The sequence below is a fragment of the Lutra lutra genome, chromosome 9, assembly GCF_902655055.1.
Source record: "Lutra lutra chromosome 9, mLutLut1.2, whole genome shotgun sequence".
Lineage (NCBI taxonomy): Eukaryota > Metazoa > Chordata > Mammalia > Carnivora > Mustelidae > Lutra > Lutra lutra.
In genome coordinates this window covers 131,095,014-131,120,552 of record NC_062286.1, presented here as the reverse complement: position 1 = coordinate 131,120,552, position 25,539 = coordinate 131,095,014, and the positions used below count along the sequence as shown (strand labels likewise).

Genomic DNA, 25,539 nt, shown 5'->3' with positions numbered 1-25,539 from the left:
CAGCCTCTAGCCGCCTACTTAACATCTCCCCCTGGACGTGTGCCTGGCATTTCAAACCTGACAGGTGCAGAACGGCCTCCTGATGGCATCCCCCCTCGCCGAACATGTCCCACAGTCTCCCCTGGCAGCTCCCAGATTCCAGAACCTTCGTGTCATCCCTGCTTTTCTTCCTTCCTGTCACTCCACATCTAGTCATCAGCAAACCCCTGCCAGCTCTCTCTCCAAGATATTCCAGAGCCCACTCCCACCTTCCTGGAGCTGCCACCACGTCTCGCCCGGACAGCACAGCCCTCCCCTCCCTGTGCGCTACTCCCCTTCCCACTCGCTGCGCCCTGTTCACGCCTCAGCAGCTGGAGGGGTCCTGTCTCTCCTCTGCCTGCAGCCCTCCCGTGTTCACCCCTCGCCCCCGACCACCTTACCTCCTGTTGTCCCCCTCCGTTATGCTACTCCTTCCTGCTTCTCAAGCGGTTCACCTGGCACCCCTTCAAGGGACTTGGTGCTTACTCTTTCCTTTTCTAGAAACATTCTCCCTACACATCTACATGGCCCGTTCACTGACTTCCCCCAGATCTTTGTTTAATGATCGCCTCCTCGGAGAAGCCTTCCTTGACAAGCACATCTGAAAGCAGGTTCCTGCCCCCTCTCTACCTCCTCACCCTGCTTTATTTCCCTTCAGAGCTCTCGTCACCACTTAACATATATCTGCGTATTTATTGTCCAACCTCCCAAGTTAAAGGATGTCCCCGTCCCCTGCTTCGGGACTCCCTAGTCTGCCTCCTGCTCTGTCCATCTCTCTGGCCCTCTCCAGCACTAACATGGGCTCTGCCACTGGTTGCACTGGTTGCCTCCCTTCTGACACATCTGCTCCATGGAAGCAGGGACAGCCTGGGCTGTGCCCTCTGGCATCCCCATGCCTGCAAGAGGGTGCACCCCGTCTCAGGTGCTTAGGGAATCACGGCAGGATGAACAGATGAGTCTGTGTGTTCCATCCAGAGCCAGCTCCCCCGCCACCCTCCCCATTTTTCTAAACCTCTCTCTCCTCTCCCCTCTCTCTCTTCCCCCACCCCCACTCTCAGCCCCTCCCCCTTTCTTCTTGGCCCTTCTGCACACACACAGAAGAAAGGACTTGGATTCTTCCTGTGGGCGCCTCCTCAGGGGGCCCCGGGTGCAGCTGTCCCGCCTTCACAATGGCAGCCTTTTCTGTGCTTGGCCTCTCTCCTGTTTGTGCCCCCCGCTCCCTTCCTCTCCCTTCAAATGAGCACACACACGCATGCACACACAGCTCCCTTCTTCCCTCGACCAGCTGCCCCCTCTCTCCGGCCTGGGGGTGTGACCACAGAGCGTTTTCACCCGCCTGCAAAGTAGACCCACTTCGAGAATGCTGACGGGAGTCAGGCAGCCCTCCAGGGCCCAGGCTGGCCCAGGGGGACACGTGGGTCACGTCCACGTGGGTTCATCTTCAAGCTGAATTTCTTTAAATTCTGATTTCATGGGCACTCCCCTTCTCCAAGATCTTTACGTTTCAAAACAAGTAAAACAGGGACGCCTGGGTGGCTCAGTTGGTTAAGCAGCTGCCTTCGGCTCAGGTCATGATCCCAGCATCCTGGGATCGAGTCCCGCATCAGGCTCCTTGCTCAGCAGGGAGCCTGCTTCTCCCTCTGCCTGCCATTCTGTCTGCCTGTGCTCGCTCTCCCTCTCTCTCTGACAAATAAATAAAATCTTTAAAAAAAAAAAAAAAGTATAACATTGGTGCAGGCGTCTAGAGAACTTGGTTCTGCTTCTGACTCTGTAATCATGAGCTGAGACCTGGCCCCCTCTGGCCTCAGTTTCCCCATCTGTGCTTCAGTTTCCAGTCTGTGTATAGTGGAGTTACAACATATGTGCGTAAGCTACCCAGCTATTACCCCGCCCTTGAGGGTCATGTGACCAGTGCCCACACATCAGGGTGAGGGGCTCCCTGGGGCTGAAAAGAAGGGGGCCACTTGGAAAGACAGGAAGCATGTGGTCACACTTCCCAACTTTTCAGAAGCTGGGTGTCAGGCTAACGGGTGGACATTCCTCTTTGCCCCCAGGTGACACTTGAGCCCAGACTTTCTGTCCCAGCCCAGTAGCTGGTAGCAGGTGTGTGGGTCTCCTGTAGCCACTGGAACAAAGACTCCAAACTGGGTAGCTTCAAACAGCACAACTGTATTCCCCTGCAGTCCTTGTCTCCTCCAGCTTCTGGGGGCTGCTGGAAATCTCCGGTGTTCCTTGCCTTGCGGCAGCATTGCTCCCAGCTCCACCTCTCCAAGGGTCCCTCTCTCTCTGCACGTGGCCTTCACCTGTGGTTGTCCGTGTCCAAATTCCCCTCTTCTTCTAAGGACACCAGCCACCTCATGAGGCCCTCCCCTAATCCAGTATGACCTCTTCTTAACTTGACGACATCTAGAAAGACCCTATTTCCAAATAAAGTCACGTTCACATGACCTGGAATTAGAACTTGAACGTATATTTTGGGAGAGGAAATTCAACCCACCTCAGCTGGGTTCTTTCATGTGGACCACCCAATTTAATCCCCCCAGTGACATGTTAACCTCCATTAAAGCCGTAGAATCTTGTGTTAAACGAGCAGACCCTGCAGATACTCAGGGTCGCTCAGAAAAACCCACTGCCTCCTGCTTCGCCATCCACTATGGTCCTAAGAGTGGCTGCCCAGCCCGTGGGGAACTTGCTTTGGTTCCCCTCACAGGGTCTTTAACTTTTATTTCACTCAGGGAGTGTCTAACTTCAGTGGGCATTAAAATAATGGTGGAAGTCAAATGCGAGTGAGAAGCTGAAAGCTGGGTTGGGCGGATGCGTAAAGCCTGCCTGCAAGCCGCCAAGGGTTTGAAGGCAGTTTTCAGGCTAAATGTGACCTTTCGCAGTCTCTCCCTGGCGCGAGCTGCAACTCCCCTGAACATTCTAGAAGGGTCTACACTGGAGCTGCTGGGCCCAACATGGTAGCTGCTGGCCACTGGGAACTACCTAACTTTAATTAAAAATTAGTCAAATTAAAAGTTCGGTTTTTTAGTCACCTTAGGCACGCTTCGAGTGCCCACTGGGCACACGTGCATGCCAGAGCATATGGTTCAGATGTAGAATGTTTTCTATTGTCATAAAAAGTCATCTTGGACAGCCTTGGCAGAGAGCGTAATTGAAGCAAAATTTTGGAGGGGGCACACAGAGCTTTCAGAAGATGAAAAGAATGCCAACAGTCATTTTAGAGTTACAAGTTGTCCCTATGGAGCCTGTATCGTGCCAGGCGCTTTCCATGGTTCCTCTTCCTTAATCCTTAATGTGAGGTGGGCACCTCCCCTCTTTCCTGCGGTACTTCTGCTCAGGCCCGAGCTCCGTGAACTGGTTCCTTTGCCTCTCCAGGCCTTCTTCCCAGGCCTTCTTGAGGCTAGATCACGGGTCAGGGCTTCAGGAGCACAGGGCAGCTACCAGGAGGGCTCCAGCCTGGGGTCTGTGGGTCCCATCTGTCCACGGCCAGATCCTCCTCTGAGCACCTGGCACGCACGCACATGCGCGCGCGCGCACACACACACACACCCCATACCCCCTGACCTGTAGCCAGCCAGTCACTTCCTGCAGAATGGCGTCTGTGCCCTCATGGGGAGAGGGCTCTCAGCCAAGAAAGGGAAACTGGGCCCCTCTCTGTATCAGCCCTCCCAAGGCCACCTAGGGGTCCGCTGTCCGCCGTGCCTGCGTGAGCCCCTTCCTCCCCGGAGAAACCAAACCCCAGCGCCCAGAGGGCCCAGGCGGGGAAGGGGGCAGCGCCCTACAGCCCAGGCTGAGGTGCCCATTGGATGATAGATGGGCCCAGAGGTGCGAGATCTCCTCATCTGTCAGAAGTGTGACACCCAGACTTCCATGTCAAATTGTCCAGATTTCGAATGCAGACTGTTTGCTCTGCTTTTAAAAAAATAAATAAAAACACCAGTCCGACCCAAAGCAAACACACCTGTGGGATGGATTCAGCCCACAGGCCACTGGTTAGCAAACTTTTTTCTAACCAGTGGTTCCCAAGGGAACATACTGCCCCCTAGGGGCCAAAATCTATGGAAGTGTTTCTGGTGGTTGTCCAAGTTGGGGATGCTGCTGGTGTCCGAGGGTGGGGAACCAGGGACTTTCTGTGGCCTGTTGTGCGCAGGGGCTCCCCAATTCTTTTGTTCCACGCAGCTTCCAAGTCTTCCACCAGATCATTATATGAATGGATTCTTTGACATGTATTTGATCTGAGCCTTGAGCCTTGATCTGAGCATAAAAAGTCCATTTTATGCATAACCACCACGGGCATTCTGCACGGTGTTAGGATCCTCTGAACTTTCCAGGAATGTAAGTGATCAGTAAGTGGAAGGAATATCATACTTGAGTGCCAAGTTTTTCCAGGAGTTATCCCACATTCCTGAAAGTCTCTGAGCTGAGGGCAGGGCCACTAGAAGCTCTTGGCTTGCGAGTGCCGCCGGCCCACCCAGCTGTGTCTGTCGCTCACATGTCTCTGAATCCATGTCTAGGTGCCACCTGACTACTCCATCGTGTCTCCGTGATGGATGGGCTTGGAAGTTCATACGGAAATTTTTCTTTGTTATAAATTGCCTTCCTTTTCTTCTTCTTGTAGGCTGTAATTAGGGCATTGTATTGATTTCTTGGAGGAAAAAATGTGCCTAGGTAGTTTTCGTTACTTGCAGTTTTCTTTTAGGAAAATAAAGGAGCTTTACAAAATATTTGTCACAGAAATGGACAGGGAAATGAGAGTTGCCCTTCAAAGGATCAGCTTAGTGTCACCTTCCTCCAAGGTGATAATTAAATATCCAATGACGACAGTCTCCCCAGGCCTTGTTCCAAGAGTCTGTTGTGGGTTTTCTCTTCACTCCCCCAGCCCTCCCATCCATTCCGTCCTTCTGGACAAAACCATGCTTAAAAGGAGACAGAAAGATTTCCAAATACCGCCCTTCCTGATGTTGACTCAGCAGGTGATAAAACTTGTCACTAGTGCTGGGAGAGCCTGCCATGCCCAGCGAGTCAAATTTTCAGGACATGGATGGGCCCCAGCTTCATTTCCTGGAGATGCATGACCCTCCCAAGGAGTCGGGGACCAAGGGCAGCATGTAATGTGAGGCCCAAGCAGCCCGCCCTCCATACCTCCGACAGCTCAGCCTTCCTCGAGGGCAATGAGCTTGCCACAAACAGGTAAGAGCAGTCCTAGGCCTTCACTCTGGTTATTTGCTCATCCTTGCTTCTCCCCCGTGGTTGGCCATTCCTCTCCTCCACCGGGCACCAAGAAGAAGCTTTGAAAAATGCCATTCTAATCAGGTCACTCCCAGCACGAGACCCTCTACCAGCTGCCTAATGTCCTATAAGCTCAGCTCTTGCTAAAGCTACCAAGGCTTTGCTCAGCTCCCCTCTCTGTGCCCATCTCCTACCTCTCTTCCTTTCTAACAACACTTGGACTGCCTGGCTTCTTTGCTGTTCCTCAAATATCCCAAGCTCACACTTGCCCCAGGACCTTTGCACTTGCGGTTGCATCTGCTTAGAGCACTACTTACATAGCTTGTTCTTTGTTATCATTCACCATCTGTCTCTAACATCCCCGCTGCTTCCCTGACTTCCCTGCATGAATTAGCCTCCCCAACCAACCCTGTCACTCTCTACCACGATACCCTGCTCTATGTCCTTTGTAGGATTTATCATCCCTTTGAAATTGTCTCCGGTGTTTTGAATTTATTTCTTACCTATTGTGTTCACTGTTGTATCCTCCTGTCCAAGAACAGTGCCAGGCAGGTATTGGATGCCCGAAAAAGATCTGAATGAATAGAGGACTCTTTGGCCTTGGGCTCGAAGTAAGCAGAAAATGAGAACAAAGTGAAATTTGGATTACCGTCTCCCTTTTCCAGCACTGAGAAATATAATTGCAATTAGTTCAGGCAAATTTAGCTGAGTCCCAGTAGTCAAACATTGTCACCACAACCCATCATTCTGCTTCTTGGATTTTCTCTCATTTGGGTTAGCTTTATTCTCAAGAATATTCTGCCTTGTGATGTCAAGATGGCCCTCCCAGGTCCCACCCCACCAGTGTAGTGACCCTGGTTGAAAGAGAGAGCCTCTTCCCTGTGCTCCAGCAAAAGTGTTAGGGGAGGTTTTCATTGGCTCAGTGAGGGTCATATGCCCCTGTCTTACCCAATCACAGAGGCCGGGGGAGGGGCGACACCTGATTGGCCAACCCTAGCGGCCAGCGGAAGGGGGACATCCCAATTGGCCAACCCCAGGTCACGTGCCTAGCCCAGGAGCTGGAAGCCAGAAATAGTCTTACTTGAATAGGTACTTCAGAAGGCAGTTACCAAAAACAGGAGCGTGGATGCTGGGCAGAAAAATAAAACAGATGTCTGCTATAGAAACCCAAATCCAGCTTTCCCCCACTCTGGGGGCAAGTGGGAGGAGGGCCTTTCTCCCAGCTCTCTCTGCTTCCAGCACGAGATGCCTCCTTCGTGTGTCATTATGCCCCCCACCTTCCTCGTCTGCTTTCCCACAGTTCTCAGTTCAGCAAGATCCCATCTCCGCATCCAGAACTTTCACAGCATCGATTTGTCCCTCTGTGCAGCCCATTTGCGTTTAGTGTCTTTTCAAAAGCAGAAGAAAGAGACTCATGTGGTAACCTTGCAAGCAACCCAAAGTTAAAAGGATCCAGTTACAGAATATTAGAAATGCCCCAGCCCTAAGAGCTTTGGGGCTCGGGGTTTATTTAATGCCTTTCTCCCCGGCCCTGCTTCCTCAGCCAGTTTGTCTGCCAAAAAAACAAAGACTTCAGTCCTGTGGCATTTTGCATCTAATATTTATAGTGCTCTGGAGTTTGCAAAAGCATTTCCTTCTTATTTATCACTTGTACCTCAAGAGACCTCAGCTCCACCCCCAGAAAATTAGCGGGATTGTTTTCCCCTGCCCAGATCAGGAGCCCCAAAAGTCAAAGGATGGACGGTGAAGGTCTCACAACCCAGGGCCCTCCTGTAGGCAGCGGGGTGAGATTGAACCTTGGCCGGGACCAGCTCAGCTTCTGTTCTGCACCCCTTGGGACCTCATGTGGGTCTTGAAAACTAGCAGCCAGCAGCCCAAGTTCACACTTCAACCCCACATGTGTTCTGCTTGACTTATAAGGTGTTTTTTTAAATCTGGAAACGTCACCAAAAAGTTGTTTCCAAACTTTGTTTTAAAAAAAGGGGAGGTGGGTGTCTCCTGGGTGGCTCAGTCAGTTAAGCCTCTGACTCTTGATTTCATCTCAGGTAATGATCTCAGGATCATGAGATCGAGCACTGAGTTGGGCTCTTCTCCCTCCCTCGCTCTCTGCCCCTCCCCCACACATTCGTGTGCTCGTGGGCACTCTCTCTCAAAAACAAAACAAAAAATAAATAAATAAAAACAAAACAAAACAAAAACTGATCTTGCCAAATATTAGCAACATTACTAGACAGTAGGGGTCAGGAGACTGCAGCCTACAGAAATTGGTTATCTGTTTTTATAAATAAAGTTTTATTAGAACTCAGCTTTTTCGTTCATGTATTGCCTGCAGCTGCTTATGTTCTATTGTGGTAGAGCTGAATAATTGCAACAGAGACCACGTGGCTGCAAAGGGAAATGACTTATAGTCTGACCCTTGGCAGAAAAATTTGCTGTCTCCTACTAGATGGCAGTCACCAGCTGGATATGGGTCACAGCTCCCCCGACCCGAGCCCCCGGTATTTGCTAGAATATAGGTATAGTGAAGGGCATTTCTGTCCCCAAAGAACAGTGGTTTAAAGATGAAAGGTGCTTATTTTTCTCTCATTTGACAGTTTGGGCATTAACAGCCCAGGGCTGACTTGGCACGCCTGGTGTTGATGTCCAGGCTCCTTCTGTGACATTACCGCGCCATCCTGGGCTACTGCCCTTGTCCAGAATGGCTCAGCATGTGCACAGCCAGCCAGCGGGAAGTCGAAGATACGGGGGAGGCGCACCCGCTTTCTGTGGGCCCGTTACCAGAACTCCCACCGCATCCACCCCCATCTCCTCCAAAAGTCACTCATGGCCACTTCTGGCAGTGAGGGAGGCTGAGAAGGTCACCTCCATTCTGCTAGCCTTGGACCCGCTACTAACCCTGCCTCTGGGGAGCAGCAGTGCACGGGCACTGGGGCGACACAGCAGATTCTGTGAGACTTCCCAGGCGTGGCTAGAATCGCCACGCCCCGCACACCTCTCCTTTTAGCCTTGGTCCGTTCCATTCCTTTAAAAGAGCACCTGGATCTCCTTGGAGTTTGTGTGCCTGGTTGTAAGTTGTGTACGCTCTCTCCCAGGGCGGGAGGAAGGAAACTGCTGTGCCCCGGAGCAGAGGGAAGGTCGCAGGCACGGAGTCACACCACATGGGCCCCTTCTTACGCAGACGAGTGACTGGGAAATAACTGAGCTGAGTACAGTTGAATACGCTCCCAGCTTTAGTGCTCAAAGTGTTGGGCCGGGCGGAGGCTGAGCGGCACTTTGGAAGCTCTAATGCCGGGCGGGGATTGCAGTCAGTAAGCTCGCTCATCCTGGGGAAAGACCCACCATCGTCCTCAGCAGCAGGAGCTGAGCTGATCCCACCAGACTCTTGGAAATGCTTCCTTTACCCACCTTCCTGCTTGGTCCTCCTCTTACCCCTCCAGCAGCGTCTTTCCACCTGCTGGGCTGGCGTCCCATCACCCTGACCCCTTCCTCTGGAGTCCAGGGCCCTCTTCTCTAGCAATACACATTCCCTCCCCGGGGGATTTTACCCCTTGGAGAGCCACGTGTCCCCCTTGGCATCTGTGCGCATCCTTTTCAGAGTGGGTTCAAATTAAGTGCAAAGAAGGAAACACACAGGTTTACAAAAGAAGCCAGTGATACCAAAATACTTTATAAACTGTGCTCTGTGTGCTTCTTCACACGTTAAAGGACACGATGTCGTGGTTATGTAGGGGCTAATGGACGGGTCTGAGAACTCGCGTGATTCCGTGGTGGTGCTGGCTTCAGCGATACCTCGAGATGTCTGGTTAACTGACACATGATGTGGAAGCATCTGTGACTTCTGTTGGCGACAGAGGCAGAGGTATTTGGTGCCTTCTTTCATGATGGAAGGAGATGCTAGTTAGGGGGTCATGAAAATCAATAAAGATGGAGCTTTCCCATCCCCGTTCAGGACCCACAGATTGAGAACCCGTTCCCTTGGTGATCTCATCCAGTTCCACAGATCTAAATGCCATCGAAATGCTGATGACTCCCACATTTCCCCTCCCGGCCCGGACCTCACCCTTGAACCTGAACGCCTATCTCCAGGCTGTGCACTCTATCTCCACCTTGACTACCCAGCTAACAGAAACCTCAAGGTTAATGTGTGTGACCTCGAGCTCTTTGTCACCCCACCACAGAACCTGCCCCTCCCACAGTGCTCCCCTTGATGATGGGAGGATGTCCTTGTTGCTCAGGACAGAAACCTCGGAATTGTCCTTGACTCCTCTTGGTTCTTTCCCACACCACGTCTAATCCATCCGCAAACCATGGCGGTTCCAACTCCAAAAATAGCCTGAAACCAACCCCGGCCCTTCTGCCCCCACCTGCTTAGAACCATTCCAGCCTCTCTCCTGAATTACTGTGACAGCCTCCAGGGGTCCTGTTTCCCCGCTTCAGGCTGTCCTCAGTCCTGGCACGTAACTCCACGAGGGTGCGGTTTTCGTTGTTGGTTAATTTATTCTGTTTTGTTCGGTGGTGTCCCTAGGACCAGGCCTGGCACATAAGCAGTAGTCTTCTAAGTGTTTACTGAGAGAGTGAATGCACTCTTGCCTGAATGAATGAATACATAACATCTTGATTAATAATGTTATAACACAAACAGCGACCAACATATTGGGGGCACTTGCCCTGTGTTTCCTAATTGAACTCTCCCAACACCTTTGTCAGGCAGACATACCGTTATCCCCATTTTACAGTTGGGGAAACTGAGCCAGTAGGTGGGAACAGCTGGATTCAAACCCACACTGTCAGCCCCAGAGCCCGAGCTCAAACTCACACCCGACTGCCTCCCAAGACGAAAACATCCCTTAAACCCCTCCTGCACATCTGGAAGGAGTGACCAAGGTGATGTCTGGCTCCTGCCTTGTTCCTACCCTGGCTCTCTGGAAAGGCGAGAGGCTCAGGCTCTGGGGTGGCCTTCTAGATAAACCTTGGAGGACGGAGCGTGGGGAATGACCTCGGTGTGGGATCTCTGTTCCGCCTGGAACTCCAGCAGGAAGCACGCTGGAGGGTAGTCGGACCCCATGGGAGGAGCAGGGCCCGTGGGATCACGAGGTCTGTCTGTCTTTGCCCCTGCCGCTAGCTGTTGAACAGCCCACTTGCTGTTTCCTTTCTCCCTCACGAGAGTCCCCACCCTCCCCACCACAGCAGATGGCGCTCCCATCTGCAGGTACTGGCGGTGCCATCCTACTGGGAGGCAGAGCAGGATAGCGAGTGGAGACAGTCCCCTGAGTTCAAGTCTCAGCTCTGCCACTTACCAGCCACAGCCACTGTGGGACGCTGGGCACAAAGGAACTTCACTTCTCTATGCCTCGGTTCCTCCAACTGTAAAATGGGGAAAAAAGGCGTGTCTATATCTTTGGGCTGTTGGGGAACATCATTCCCCTAGCGGTTCTCAAAGTCGGCCCCGGGAGCCATGGGCCCACAACTCTTTTCACGCTAATACTGAGACAGAATTTGCCCTTCGCCCTTATTTGCTTCAAGGGTGTAGTGTTTTCTGAGGGTGTATAATGCACCCCCAGTTATCTCAAAATTTTATGTTAAATACTCCTTTTAAATACTCCTTGCCTCTCTGTGTGTGTATCTAGAGAAGGCTGGATTTTTCTTGAAACATAACCAGAACAACATATCTCACCAGGCTGAACACAGGAGTAGAGTCGTGAATCTAGCCACCTTCTATTCAGCTGGACATTAGCGAGATTGCAAACATGGGAGACAGTACAGCTCTTCTCAACTGATTTTATTCTGTTTGAGGAAAATCTATCATTTTTTAAAAATACACACTAGCAAGTAGGTTTATTGTTACTATTTTTAAATGAATTCATGTGTTTAAATTTCTCCATTTTCTTTTCTGACATGGTAGCTATCACTAGATAAAACCGACATAAACGAATCTATCTGGGGTCCTTAAGAATTGTTGAGAGTCTTGGGGCTCCTGGGTAGCTCAGTGGGTTAAGCCTCTGCCTTCAGCTCAGGTCATGATCTCAGGGTCCTGGGATCGAGCCCCGCATTGGGCTCTCTGCTCTGCTCAGCTCTCTGCTCTCTGCTCCCCCCGCCCTGCCACTGCCTGCCTCTCTGACTACTTGTAATCTCTGTCTGTCAAATAAATAAATAAAATCTTTTTTTAAAAAAAAGAATTTTTAAGACTCTAAAGGGACTTTGGTAGCAGAACATTTTGGCAACACTGGCCTTGGGCCCCTCTTCAGTTTTGCAGAGCCCCCCGCGGTGAAGTCACTCCCCGTGGGGATTAAGTAGATCCTGATTCAGTCAAACAGATACCATGGAATCAAACAGAAAGACGAAACTGTAACGATTCTCCCTGCTTCACTCAAAGCTGATGTACCCCATGTCATGGGCAACAGGAATGTGCTCTTCTCTCAGTGGGACCTGATTCCCCCCAGACCCCCCAGGACCTGGGTGTTCAGTGGGTCAGTCACACCCAAGTGTCTGTTGAGGCCTTACTGCTTCCCAACCTCTGTTCTAAATATAGGGACACGGGCAGAAATAAGGAACACAGAAAGCTCTGACCTCGAGGAGCTGATGTTTGCGTGCGGCAGGCAGATGATAAAGCCCAAAAGATAAATTCATTAAGTGGTGAGAAATACGGTGGGGAAACAAAGTGAGGAGAAGAGGGAGCGCCAGGGTAGGGAGAGCTCATTGTAACAGGCTGGTTAGGGATATAACCCGGTAAGGTAGTATTTGAGCAAATGCCTGGAAAAGGTGAGGAAGTGAGCCATGCAGGGACCTGAGGAAGACCGTCCTTCAGAGGAAACAGCAAGAGCAAAGGCCCTGAGGCAGAGATAAGCTTCAGGTCTGGGAAGATGGGAAGAGGCTACTGGAACAGAATGGACCAAGACAAAGTGACAGAGATGATAGGCCATGCCGAGGACTCTGCATCTTACTCAGAGTGTGATGCGGAACCATCGAAGGGTTTTGAGCAGAACTGTGGACTTCCTCAGATCTGTGATGGAGTAGATTGCTTCTGGCTGCTGTAGGGAAAGACCAGGGAGAAGGCTCCAAAAAGGCCCAGGTGAAAGGAGGTGGTGGCTGGGACCCAGCCAGTCACAGGGACATGTGGGAAGCACTCAGTCCTGAGTCCCTTCTGAAGATAGAGCCACCATGACAAACGGTCGGTGGGTGTGAGTGGAGCAGAGGAGCTGAAGGCGCTCCCAGGTGTGTGGCCTGAGCAACCAGGATTGACCAGAGTGATGGGAGAGAGGCAGGTTTAGGGGACCGAGCGAGAGTCCAGCTCGAGATGCCTGCTTGGCACCAAACGAACTGACCTGAGGGAAAACAGGAAGTCTGTGCCCGGGCAAACAATACCTAAAAATGACAAAACGTCAGAAAGAGGCCCACAGACAACGGGAATTTAGAAGATGTCACGAAGAGCGAAGACCCTTTTTTGTTTTCCCAAACTCCTGGCATGTGAAATGGAGTAGTTTCTTCCAGGAAAGATGGACTTTCCAGAAGGTTCTGTCTCATTTTTCACTGACCTTTCCGAATCGCTCTGGTAAGTGTTGTTTATTGTCATTGGCTCTGCTTGGCACCCAGGCTGTCATTGCTCACAGACGTGTGTCGCGCCTAGCTGATCCCTCTGTGCGGGATCGGTATTCTCCCCCAGGCTCGTCACCAGAGTCTCAGAGGAGCCTTATGATTTGCCAAGACGGTGTCACAGCTGGTTTCTGGAGCCCGTTTTCATTTCTCTGGAGACCTGCATTTTCACACACACACCCCCACCCCGAAAAAGGAAGCAAGTTATATTTTGAGAACTCCCACAGCTCCTTTTTTTGGAGTGCTTACTCTGGGCCAGACATGATCTCATGTGTTGCTGTTCCCATTTTATAGATGGAATCACTGAGGCTTAGGGAGGGGCGCTCACTCACCCCAGGAGACAGGGCTCCAAGCCTGGCCCTCTGAGTCTGGAAACCAAGCCTTCAGAGCCACACTGCACCCCCTCTGCGTCGCTGGGATTCCCAGCCCAGGCACCACTGCCGCTGTGAGGTTGAACCCTCCTCTGCCGTGGGAGCTGCCCTGTGCCCTGTAGGGTGGTTAGCACATCCCCGATCTCCACCCCTGAGAGGCCAGCAGCACTCTCTCCACTAGTTGGGACAACCAGAAATGCCTCCAGGCATGGCCCCCAATGTTCCCTGGAGAGCACTCACCCCCATTGGCCTGATACATGTGGCATACTCTACACAGGCTCTGGGGTGACCTCTCAGCCACCTGCACTGACCCCTTTTCCAACACCCAGCATTCTCGTCTTCAGACACTGTAATAGAAATCCCTCTTGGAAAAAAAAAAAAATTTAGGGACGCCTGGGTGGCTCAGTTGGTTAAGCTGCTGCCTTCGGCTCAGGTCATGATCCCAGCGTCCTGGGATCAAGTCCCGCATCAGGCTCCTTGTTCTGTGGGGAGCCTGCTTCTCCCTCTGCCTGCCACTCTGTCTGCCTGTGCTCACTTGTGCACTCTCTCTCTCTCTCTCTCTGACAAATAAAATCTTTTAAAAAAAAAATTTATTTTTTGACAGAGAGAGACACAGTAAGAAGGGGAATACAAGCAGGGGGAGTAGGAGAGGGAGAAGCAGGCTTCCTAGCAAGCAGGGAGCCCAATGTGGGGCTCAGCTCCAGGACCCCGGGATCATGACTTGAGCTGAAGGCATTTGCTTAATGACTGAGCCACTCAGGCGCTCCTTGAAATCCCTCTTAATAAAACATTTAGTTGCTGCCTCTCCAGTTCTCTTACCCTCCCAAGGGCAAGGGAGGCTTAAAACACTGGTGAGGGGCAGCTTTGCCCTGAGCGGCCTGTGTGTCTCACCCAAAATCATCAACCCGGTCACCCTGTCAGAGCTATGACTGTGCCCACCACAGACCAGGTCCTGGGCAGGCACCACAGCACCCAGAAAAGGTCCCTGCGTGAGGAGATGATGACAAACAAGAAAGCAAACACTTCTGCAGATGATTTCAAGGATGCTGGGGCCACAGAGAAGAGAGACAGCCTGATACAGAGGGACAGGGGCCCTGAAATAGGGCAATCACGGACAGCTCCGAGGAGGAGGCGCCATCTGACCTGAGACATCACAGTGAGAAGGAGCCAGTGCCAGTCCGTGTGAGAGGGGAGAAGGCCCATGTGTGAAGTAGAGAGAACAGGTGCAAATGCCCCAAGGTAGCAGTGACTGTGGTGTGTTTTAAGGAACAAGAGGCCTGGAATGGCTAGGAGAGAGTGAGCAGAGGGGGGGAACGGGTGGGGGACACTGACTGAGGTAGCAGGACAGGTGAGCAGGCCACCAAAGGGGATGGTAAGAATGGTCCTGGGTTCAGAAGGGCCCTCCGGGCCGTTTGGGGGTAACTAGGTCACGGGAAGGCTAAAGGGGAGTAGCCAGATCAGGGGAAGGCCATTTCCACTGTGAGCAAGGAAATGAGGATGAAGAAACAAGACACATTTCTATGACTTTTGGGACTTTAAACACCCTGATGGTCTTGCCTCTTTCATTTGGATTCCCAAGCACTGGGTCTGAGGATTCAGGATGCAGCATTTTTTTTTTTTTTTCATAATCTTCTTAAATATTTATTTATTTTAGAGAGAGAGAGAATGAGCGCACGTGAGGGGAGGAGCAGAGGGAGAGAATCTTCAAGCAGATTCCCTGTGAGTGCAGAGCCCGACGCAGGGTCAGTTCCATGACCCATGAGCTCATGACCTGAGCCGACACCCAGAGCTGGATGTTTGACTGACTGAGCCACCCAGGCGCCCCCAGTTTACAGCTTTTGAGCAGCTGTCTCCTCAGGGGGGGTCTTACAAAACCCCAACCATTTTTCTGCCTCTGAGTCTCCCAGCTCAAGATTCAAAGTCCCAGAGCAGAATCTGATTGGCCAAGCTCAGCCATACACCCACCCCTTAGGGCACCTTGATTGACAGTTGGGACCTTTGTATTTGGGGAGAATGGGGGTGAGTGGCTGTGGCTTCCCAGGGGTTACCTGCAGGAAAGTGTGTGTCTGTGTGTTCATGCATGTGTGGCTATATTGGCTCCAAAATATGGAGGAAACTGCCAAATCAAAATGAATAAATATTTAGTGAACTATTTCTTTTTGAATGTAAATACCAAAGTAGCCTGATTCAACTAGTCAACTCCAGGATATGTTGGTTCTTAGTTATTTATCCATTATCACTAATGCAGGATGTGGGTGGAGATGGGGGCTGGGGGATGAATGCATGTTGAGAGATGCCAGTGTCCTTAAAACAGCCCTGCTGGTAGTTCCATGCAGATGGCCCTTGATGGGAGGGAGAAAGCTGCCCACTGGCCCTGGGTGCTGTGCGCCCCACTGGGTACCCCTTGCTGGGCACTTAGGATGTGCCAGGTCCTATTTCACGCTCCTTACCCATGCCAGTTCCTTCCCTCCACGTGACAGCAGGCAGTGGCTTACTCTCACGGCTGCCCACCAAGGCACAGAGGGGTGAAGTCACTTGCCATTCCGTGACCGGGAGGTGATGCACCAGGAGAGTCTAGCTGCAGAGACACACTCTTGACTGCTTTCCCACATCGCCCCCGGTGTCACACAGAGAAGTAACTCATGGCTGCCCCGATGTTCAGGACAACACGGTCACCCATCCCAGCCAGATCTGCTCTCCAGCATGGAGACATGGCCCCAGGATTCCAGTTCGTTTCTAGTTGAGCAAACCCTCCATCTCCCTGGGACCCAAGATGATGCCTCCATCTGCCCCCCCTCTGCCAGGTTTACTGTCGGCTAATCTGAGTCTCCAGTTACTGCAAGACCCAGCTTTTAGAGACCACAAATGTGATTAGTATAAGGCAATTTCAGTTAGATTCAGGGCTGGGAGAGATAACAGAAGGGCCTGCTTCTCCCATCAGACTCGGAATGGCTCCCCAGCAGCGCTTAACTCAGACAAATGGAGAAAGCAGCCAGGAGGGGGACAGGCACACGGAGCTTTCTGCAAAGGGCTGCCTGCATGAGCCAGCAGGACCAGGAGGGAGGGTTTCAAAAGGACTTGGGTGTTAACGATCCCCCCAGAGTAGGAGGTGGGAGGGTGGATTTTGACATCTATCTCCATGGGTACTTTATTAAATAAGGTATGAGCAGAGCAAGAAGTGGCTAGGAAGGAGGACCCATTGGTCATAATGAACCAACACTTAGCGGGCATCGGTGCTGTATCAGGTCTAAGAACAGGTACATCCCAGAGATGTCGCGGGTTCCATTGCAGGCCGCCACAGCAAAGCAAATACTGCAATAAAGCAAGTCAAATGAATTTTTTTTTTTGCTTTCCCAGTGCATATAAAAGTTATGTTTACATAATACTGTGGTCCATTAAGTGTGAGATAGCATTATGTCTAAAAAAAAAAAATGCACATACCTTAATTTAAAAATACTTAATTGCTGGGGTGCCTGGGTGGCTCAGTGGGTTAAGCTTCTGCCTTTGGCTCAGGTCATGATCTCAGGGTCTTGGGATCGAGCCCCACATCGGGCTCTCTGCTTGGCGATGAGCCTGCTTCCCCCTCTCTCTGCCTGCCTCTCTGCCTCCTTGTGATCGATCTCTCTCTCTCTCTCTCTCTAAAAAAATAAATAAATAATTGCTAAAAAATGCTATTTTATTTTATGGCCAACCATCATCTGAGCCTCCAGCGCATCGTAATCACAGATCACCGTAACAAATATCATAATAATGAAAAAGTTTGAAATATGGCAAGAATATGGCACAGAGACACAATATGGCACATATGGCCAACCATGACACAGAGTGAGCAAATGCTGTTGGAACAAGAGCGCCAGGAGGCTTGCTGGACACTGGGTCCCATAAGCCTTCAGTTCATAAGCCACGCCATGTCTGTGAAGCTCAGGAAAGTGACAGGGCGATAAGATAAGGTGTGCCCGTGCATGTTATCGGTTCTTACAGCAGCCCATGAGGTAGACACTGTCATCATCCCCATGTTGTAAGTGGAGAAACTGAGGCATCAGGAGATTCAACTCATTGCCCAAGGACACACAGTGTTCAGCGTGGCAACCTAGCTCCTGGAGCCCCTTTAATGTGGAGTGGTTTTGCCAGCGTCACCTGCTTCGGTACATGTTGGTCCTTTCTGTCATGATCACGTTTCCTCATTTATATCCCCAACGGAGCCGTTGGGCTGCGAATCGAGAGCTTCCCACGCTGTGCGTATCTTCTCCAAATCCTTCTACCTGCCCCTCGCCTTTCCATGCCGGCTAGCTTTTCGTTTCTTGGTTGCACTTTAATATCTCTTGGCCAGTTCTCCCCTTCCCCAATCCACTTTTGTAACATGTCTCAGAGAGTAATCATCAGAAGACAAGGAGACAGCCCAGCCACCCGCTTTGTTGTCTGTGCATGAACTGAGTCACGGATGCACGGGGATGGGTCGCCCATAGGCTGTGCCAGCAGCCACATGCTGGGCCACTGGTCCTGATGTGCATCTGTTACTCACACAGTGGTTGCTTTACTGGAGAGCCAGTAGCGTGGTCTGTGCTCGGTGCAAAATTACAGGCCACATACCAGGAGAGCTAAGCCAGAAGCATTCAGCTCAACTGTGGAAACCAACATTTGTGTGTATGAGGACCCTGCAAAGCAAAGATGGCCTGTGATCAGCTGCTCTGTTCTTGTCCGTGCTGTGCCAGCGTCGGGTCATTGGACCCCCCTCGCTGCCATGACCCACTTCAGAGTCCACTTCTGCATAACCAGCCCCACTTCCAGCAGGTTAAACCCAGCCCTGCTTCAAATCCCTGGGGGATCCCTCACCCCACACGAGGAATTTTGTTCATAACGCTGAGGGTTGGAAAAGTCTTCCTGCAATGGGCCAGATAGTGATATTTTGTACGTATAGCCACGTGGTCTCTGTTGCAATCTCTCCACTTTGCACTGTGTAATTTACATATTTCATAACAATATGTAAATGAATGGGTGTGGCTTCGTCCCAGTGAAAGTTGTCATAAACGCAGGTGGCAGCCCGGATTTGGTTTGCCAAACCCCACTCTCCACTAAGCATCTCATCTTCTTTTCCTTCCTTTCCATCTTCCTTTTCCTCATCCCTTTTCCAAGTGAAAGAGCTCAACTCAGACCGAGTTAAGCTAATAACAACAACCGAAAGTGGCGTGGTGAGATTTATTGGTTGATGTAACTCAGGCTTTCTCAACTTGGCACTGCTGACATTTGGAGACAGATAATTCTTTGTCCTGGGGGCACTGTCCTGTGCACTATAGCATGTTTACCAGTATCCCTGGTGTCTATCCACTAGATGCCATTAGTACCTCCCCACTCAGCTGTGACAACCAAAAATGTCCCTGGTGCCCCCATGTCCCCTGATTAGGAATCACTAGTAGAACAGAAAATGCTAGCATGAAGGTTGGCTTCAGGTAAGAGTAGACCCAGGGACTCAAACTAGTGTCTTTCGCTAGTCATTTCTCTCTCCTTCCTCCCTCCGTCCCCACCCCCTTCACTGCTGCTCTCTTCCATGCTACTTCACGTTCATATAGACTCTCCCCTCTTGGTGACAAAATGGCTGCCAGCAGCTTCCAGTTTCTATCCCTTCAGCTTTGAGCCCTTTGGAAGAACTTCTCTTTTCCAGTACCTCCCTAAAAATCCCAGGGCTCACTCTCATTGGCCCAACTTGTGTCACATGCCTGGCCCTGAACCAATGACAGAGCCAGGGAAATGTAGTGCTCTGATTGGTCCAGCTGAGATTATGCATGCATCCCCAGGTCTGAAGGTCAGCGCATGTGTACTTAAGTCAGGAAGTGGTGGCACCCACAGGACCACAGTCAGGACCAAGCAGGCTAAACAGAAAGAAGTCTCCACTGTCAGGTGGAAATCTCCACCCCGTGTCTGGCGCACGGGCTGCAGTGAATACTCCATCCTTTCAGTTGATGCCAGCCTGCTCCCTAGGGGCAGCGTCAGCCAGCACATTATCAGTGCCCTTTCCTGGCCTGGCACTTAATTCCTCTTAATCTGCCTGCCAAGTTGTTCCTCCCCCGCACCAGCCCTCGGGTTGCTGCTCTCACTTTTGCGGCATCCCAGCCACGGAAGCTCGGTGACTCTGGGCTCCAGCCACGACACGGCTGTATTTTTAATCTTGATTTTAATTCCAGCTCATTCTCCTGGCTGAATCTCCCAGCCCTAGAACCCCCGGGGCCCACGCTAATTTGCTGCCTCCCACCTCAACTGGTGCCGGAATAACTATTTTAAAAAGCGCTTGGGGAAATCTAATCAAATGAGAGCAAAATCTAATTTGGCACTAAAAGCCTTTGACTAAAGCCCTGTGTTCTGGGGTCTTGTGGAGCCTGAATAATCAACTCTTTCGGGATTTTTTTTTTTAAGGGTTGGGGGTTGGAGAGAGGAGAGAGATGTGAAAGGGGGGACTCCAGCCGAGGAAATCGCCACAGACACTTTGATGCCTGTGACATTGGGTGATAATGGGCAGGGGTGGGCTTCCCAAGGTGCCCCACTTGTCACCCCCCCCCAAAAAGAGTTATTTCACCAGCTGCAGCCAAGACTGAAACTCTGTAGCATTCTGAGTTGCACATGCTTCGGGAAGACTTTGGTCCAGATCTTTGGGGACAAACTGTAGACTCACCAGCCAGATTTGGGAGACCTGGGAGAGAACCCAGTTTTCCCAGCAGGGCATTCAGAGTGCCTTTTCTCCTGGGCTTTCTTTCATTCATCTTTCTGAAATTACTTGTGGTCTTGGGTTCCTTTCAGAATGTGTCCCAATTCCAGGAAAATGCAAACTCTGATGCATAATATTTCAGGGGACTTGTGGACTCTTTTACGTTTCCCCGCCATGCCCCCTGTTGTTTCTTCTCATGATCTCATCCCTCTACCCTATAACCTCATCTTCTCTCTCCCTCACTGGCCTCCCTGTGATCCTCAAATGCCCCCAAGCTTGTTCCTGCCTCAGGACCTTTGCACTTGATATCACCTCTGTCTGGAGCAGTTTCCCTTGTACTCCTGTTCCCCTGACTCATTCTCATCACTCCTCAGCGGCCTTCCCTGACCACTCAACCCAGCGGTGCCTCCAGGGGTCCAGCTCTGGCCCCTTGCTTGCAACACCATCCTTTTTTTCTTTCATCGCTGTTTTTACCAACAGCACCACCCTTTTTTGTCACAGTCCCCCACTTGAATCTCCACCCCAGGAGGGCAGGGACCCTGGTGGCCTCATTCACAGTTGCCATTGCCTGGGACAGCTCCTGGCATACCATTGGGGTTTAATAGTTGTTGATCTATGAATCCATATATCCCCAGGCAGTATTACCCCCAAATAGAGCAGTTTCATTGTGCTGCCATCCTGATTTTTACCATGGATAGGCACACTGATTTGTTATTTCCTTAATATCCCCACTACCACCACCAGTCGTTTTACTCATCAGGCCCTCCATCTGTTTTTATAAATAAAGTTTTATTGGCACAGAGCCACGCCCACTTGTTTATGTATTGTCTGTGACTGTTTTCTACAACTATTGAATAGTTGCACTAGAAACCATCTGGCCCACAAAGCCTCCAACATTTACTATCTGGGCCTTCACAGGAAATGTTTGCTGACCCCTGCTGTTTGTCATTCTTCCCTAAGGAGGAGGAACAGGAGAGAGGAGGGAGACCAGAAGTGTTACCAGAGTAGAGCTCCTTACATACAGAAAGACACATCAAATGCGAGGCGTAAGGTCATTGAGCTTTAGTAGGTCTTATTTCCTGGACTAGACTTGATCTCTAGGGGCTTTTCTGGCCCTCCCTACATGGTTCTTCCGCAGAAGAGAGGGGCGTGCAGGTGGCAGGGTTTCTCACTGGGAGACTGTTCACCTTCTACACGGGATGGTGATGCTCCGCGGTGGGCCATCCTGACCACTGTGGCGTGTTGAGCGGCATCCCTGGCCCCCCACCCGCTGGACGCCTGCGGCGTGTCCCACCCCAACCTGTCAAAACCAGAAATGTCTGCAGACATTACCATGTGTCCCCCGAGGGGGGAAGCCACCCCTGGCTGAGCGCCACTACTTTCAGGGGACAGGTGCAGCAGTTTGAATCTGCAGTGGTCCCAAGAGGGGAGTCAGGCCTTCCGCTGGCCCTGTGCGGGGATGCTGCTGCCCCTTACTCCAGCTCACATCTCAGTCCTCACACCCTGACACCCAGCCAGGCACCTGCCACTTGAATAGTGGACGTTCCCCGAGACTCAGAGTCGGGCAGCCAGTTTCCCTGTCCCTCACCCTCAGAATGCCAGGGTCCTCTCTGGCCTGGCTTTGCTCTCCCATGCAAAGGGATGCCCCACCCTGGGCCTTAACCCGAAGCTGTTCGGGACTCTCCCTTCCTATTTTCACCTCCTCTGGTGCCCAGATCCTTCCAGGAGGTGTTTCCTCCGCTTCCAACTTCCCTCCTGGCCCTGCGTGCCAGGGGAGAATTGGATGCCTGTGCTGCCCTCTGCCCTGTGCTGTGGCGATTCGGGCATGGCTGCTTGGGTCCCAAAGGGGCGCCCCACTCCCAGGCAGTGCCGGTTACCTGCCGGGCCTCCAGGAAAACCCCGTGGAGGGCTCCATCTCCATCCCCACCCTCCCCTCCCAGACCCAAGGCAGCTCTCTGTGCTTTCTTGAAGGTTCCAGGTAGAGGGAACCGTCTCATGCTCTGCGGGTGTCAGAGCCCAGCCCCAGTCCACTCCTCCCTCTACGGATGTTCACCTCCCCTGTCTGTCTCTTCTCATCTTGGGCTCTGAACTGACGCCCACTGAACACTCCCAGTTTGCCAGGCGCAGCGCTAAGCGCTCTGCTGGCACCATCTCTTTGGCTCCTTCAGCGGTCTGGAACTCTCCCATTCTCGAGCTCTCAGCACCGTCTCCCGCACGTCTCCGAGCCCCAGCATCCTCATCCAAAGGAGAGCGCTGGCGCAGGGCCTCTGTCTCTGGAAAAACTCTCACAGATTTTTCCATTTCTTCAAAATGGCCTTATAGGTTATAATTATTAAAAATCATCCTTGCTCGTTGAGAAGCAAAAAGAACAAGAAAGTACCATAAAGAAGATCTGGTGTGTTATCTCCTCGCCTGCAGAGTTTGGGGGTACATTCCCTTCGAGGGGAACCCGGGTGATTTTCCTTACATAAGCCACATCGCTGGTGTGAAAGGCGAATGTGGAGACGCGCGGATGTCCAGCCCAGTGGGGTTTCGGCAGGAGACAGAATGAGCCTGTTCCCCAAGCAGCACCCCCACGCCCAGCGAGAACCCCTACTTTGTTCTTCAACACCATAGATCTGGTTTTGGCTCTCTAGGAACATCCTATGAATGAGATCGTACAGCATCCTTTTATCTCTGGTTTATTTCTCTTAACGCGATTAGCCTCTGTTACTGGGCGTGGCACCGGTTGGTCCAGTCTCCTTCTGGAGCGGTACTGTTCCCCTCTGCACCTAGCCAGCAGGGTCTTCAACCACGCTTTTGCTGATGGGCGTCTGCCTTGTTTCTGGTTACTGGCTCTCATGAACAGTGCTGCACATGACTTCGGGAATGAAGGAATGCCTTCCTGCTGAGCCAATGCCCAGGATTTGAATCACTGGGTCAGAAGGTAGGAGTGAGTTTAAGGTTAGCGGAGTCTGCCGGTCCGGGCCTCCCTGGAGAGGGGCCAGTCTGCACGTCCCCTGGCAGGTATATCGGGGGCCAGTTGCTCCAACCCCCAGCAACAGTTGGTATGGTTCATGGTCTATACTAGCCATTCTGCTCACCGTGCCGTAGACGGACTTCACGGAGCCCGTCAGCTTGAGTGGGAAAGAGTCACGTCCTTATTTTTACGAACCTACACTGTGGCTTAGCGTCGGCTTCCATTAGGGAGGTAGGACGTGAACCATAGCACGGGAGTCTGCAATTTTGTCGTCCGGAGCAATCAATGATATGATAATATTCCACAGCAGGGGTGGCAGAGATCACGAAATAAACCCTTTTCAGTTATCGCTACTTTGCAATTACTACTCTTTGCAAGCTAACATCTTTTTTGAAAGGGCGTTACTATATGGCAGATTCTCTTAACAGTTAGATAACTGTATTTCAGAATAACTTATCTTCTCTATCATCCTATATATTTTATCTTACACCTCTAAAAGCATTTGAGAAGGAGGCTCAGAGGGTAGCACTGTTTTTGTACCCTGGGGACCCAGTGGTTGGGGACGGAGGAGACGTTTGCTCCCTGCTTTCTCACGTGGCCTCCTGATCCTTCTCCCCCTCCAGCTTTCTTCGGAAAGTATCTTAATGAGTACAACGGTTCCTACGTGCCGCCGGGCTGGAAGGAGTGGGTCGGCCTTCTTAAAAACTCCCGTTTTTATAACTACACGCTCTGCCGGAACGGGGTGAAGGAGAAGCACGGCTTTGACTACTCTAAGGTAAGTCCTGCCTGTCCCTGGCTGGGGGACAGTTAGGAGCGTGACACTGGAGCTTAATTGCCTGGCTTCGGGGGCTGGTGACCTTTACTTCCGTGAGGGACCTCGAGCAGCTGCTGCTTCTCCATGTGTGCATCTCTCAAATAATAGTCTGTGTCGGAGAGAAATGGTCACAGGTTGGCCAAGCAGCGTGTTCCTACGGAAAGTGTGCGTACAGACAGTCCAGCCCAGTGAATGTTCCCAGCCAGATAGGCACATGTCACCAGCACAAGGACAAGAAGCAGACTGTCACCGCCAGCTCCAGAAGTCCCCTCCCATAACTCCTCCCACGGGGACAGCCTCGCCTCCGACTGGCAGCAGGACACTGTTACTCCTGTGTCTGGCTCCTTTGGCTTCCCCCCACGTTGAGACCCATCCCTGCTGTCCCGTGGGGGTGTAGAACATGTGCTCTCATCGTATGACATTCGCTGTGTGGTTGTACCTCAGTGTCTTTGTTTGTTCTCCATGTCCTAGTTTTTCTAGTCCTACTGATTTGTCTTATGTGGGACAGAGGGCACAGATCGGATGTGGACAGCTCAGGGAGTGCTCACGCCTGGGTGAGCACCTGCGTCAAGATATAAAGCATTTCCGGCCCCCAGAGTCTCCCTTGTATACCTTCCCAGTCAAAAGCCCCTCCCCCAAGGTAACCTCTGTTCCAGCTTCCATCACCATGGACTGGATTTGCCTGTTCTAGAACCTCACATCCATGGAATCATGTGGTATGGGCTCTTTGGGGTGGGACACCTGTGACAGTCCTCCCCGCACCTGCACACCATCAGCGGCCCGTCCCCTCGTTGCCACGTAGCGATGTTGTGCGAGTGGCAGGTGTGAGTCAGTGCAGCCCCTGATGGACAGGGTGGGCCTGTTACGAACGAGGCTGCGGTGAACACACAGCTTTGCACAGACGTAGGTAGTCTTCTCTTCTGGTTACACACCTGCGAGGAGAATCACTGAGACGTAGGATGGGTTCCGGGGTTGAACCAGCTGACAGCCCCAGCCAGGAATGTTACAAGGGTTCCAGTTCCTCCACATTCGTCAGTAACACTGGTACTGTCTTCTTCATTATTCTCTTGCACTGGGTATAGTGACGATTCATTGTAGTCTTATCAGAAAGGTTGTTGAGGATCACCTAAGTTAATACACGTAGAGTATCCGAGCGCCCCTTCCATACAGTGATACTACTACAAAGTAGCTCAGATCAGGACAGCAAACTCTCTCTGTAGAGGACCGTATACTAAATATTTTACAGTTTACAAGCCATACAATCTCTGTTGCAAGTACTTAAGTCTCCCACTGTAGTGTAAAAGCCACCACAGGTAATGTGTGAACAAGTAAGCACGGCTCGTTCCAATAAAACTTTATTTGTAAAAATAGACAGTGGCCCTGGTTTGGCCCACGGGGTATAGTTTGCTGATTCTTGGTTTAAATGAGGAGGGGGAAGGGAGGAGGAGGAGAAGAGACTGACTGTGATGTATCATCTGAACTTCCCATTAAAAAAAAATCTGGAAACTAGCGAATATTCCTGTCCCAACTAAATCTTCAAAGCCAACTCGTGCATCCGCCTGCAGCTTTCTTGATCCATTCTTTCTCCCCAACATTCTTCCCTTCCCTCTCCCTTCCCCACTGTCACTGCCACTAGCCCTGGGCCTGGCTGACTGTCATAAACAGGGCTCTCTGGGTTAGGGGGATGATTCCTCGGGGCTGCCCTCCTTAGTTCATCTCCTTCTGAATCACTACACAAGGATTCCCCCCCTGCCCAGGCAGAAGTGACCAAGAGACAGGCAGTCACACAGGACAGCAAGTGGGGAGTAGGGGAGACAGTAGGGAATGGTGGGGACTGTGGAGAAATGTATCTAAGAGG

At 51.5% G+C, this 25,539-nt stretch overlaps 1 protein-coding gene across 1 annotated transcript in view; it reads left to right on the top strand.

The window, feature by feature from the left end:
* The window catches only part of SULF2 (sulfatase 2), a 113,434-nt gene that overhangs the window by 51,571 nt on the left and 36,324 nt on the right, over positions 1-25,539 (top strand). Inside the window, 1 exon segment of the mRNA XM_047746461.1 lies at positions 23,491-23,642. Coding sequence (XP_047602417.1) covers positions 23,491-23,642 — 152 coding nt within the window.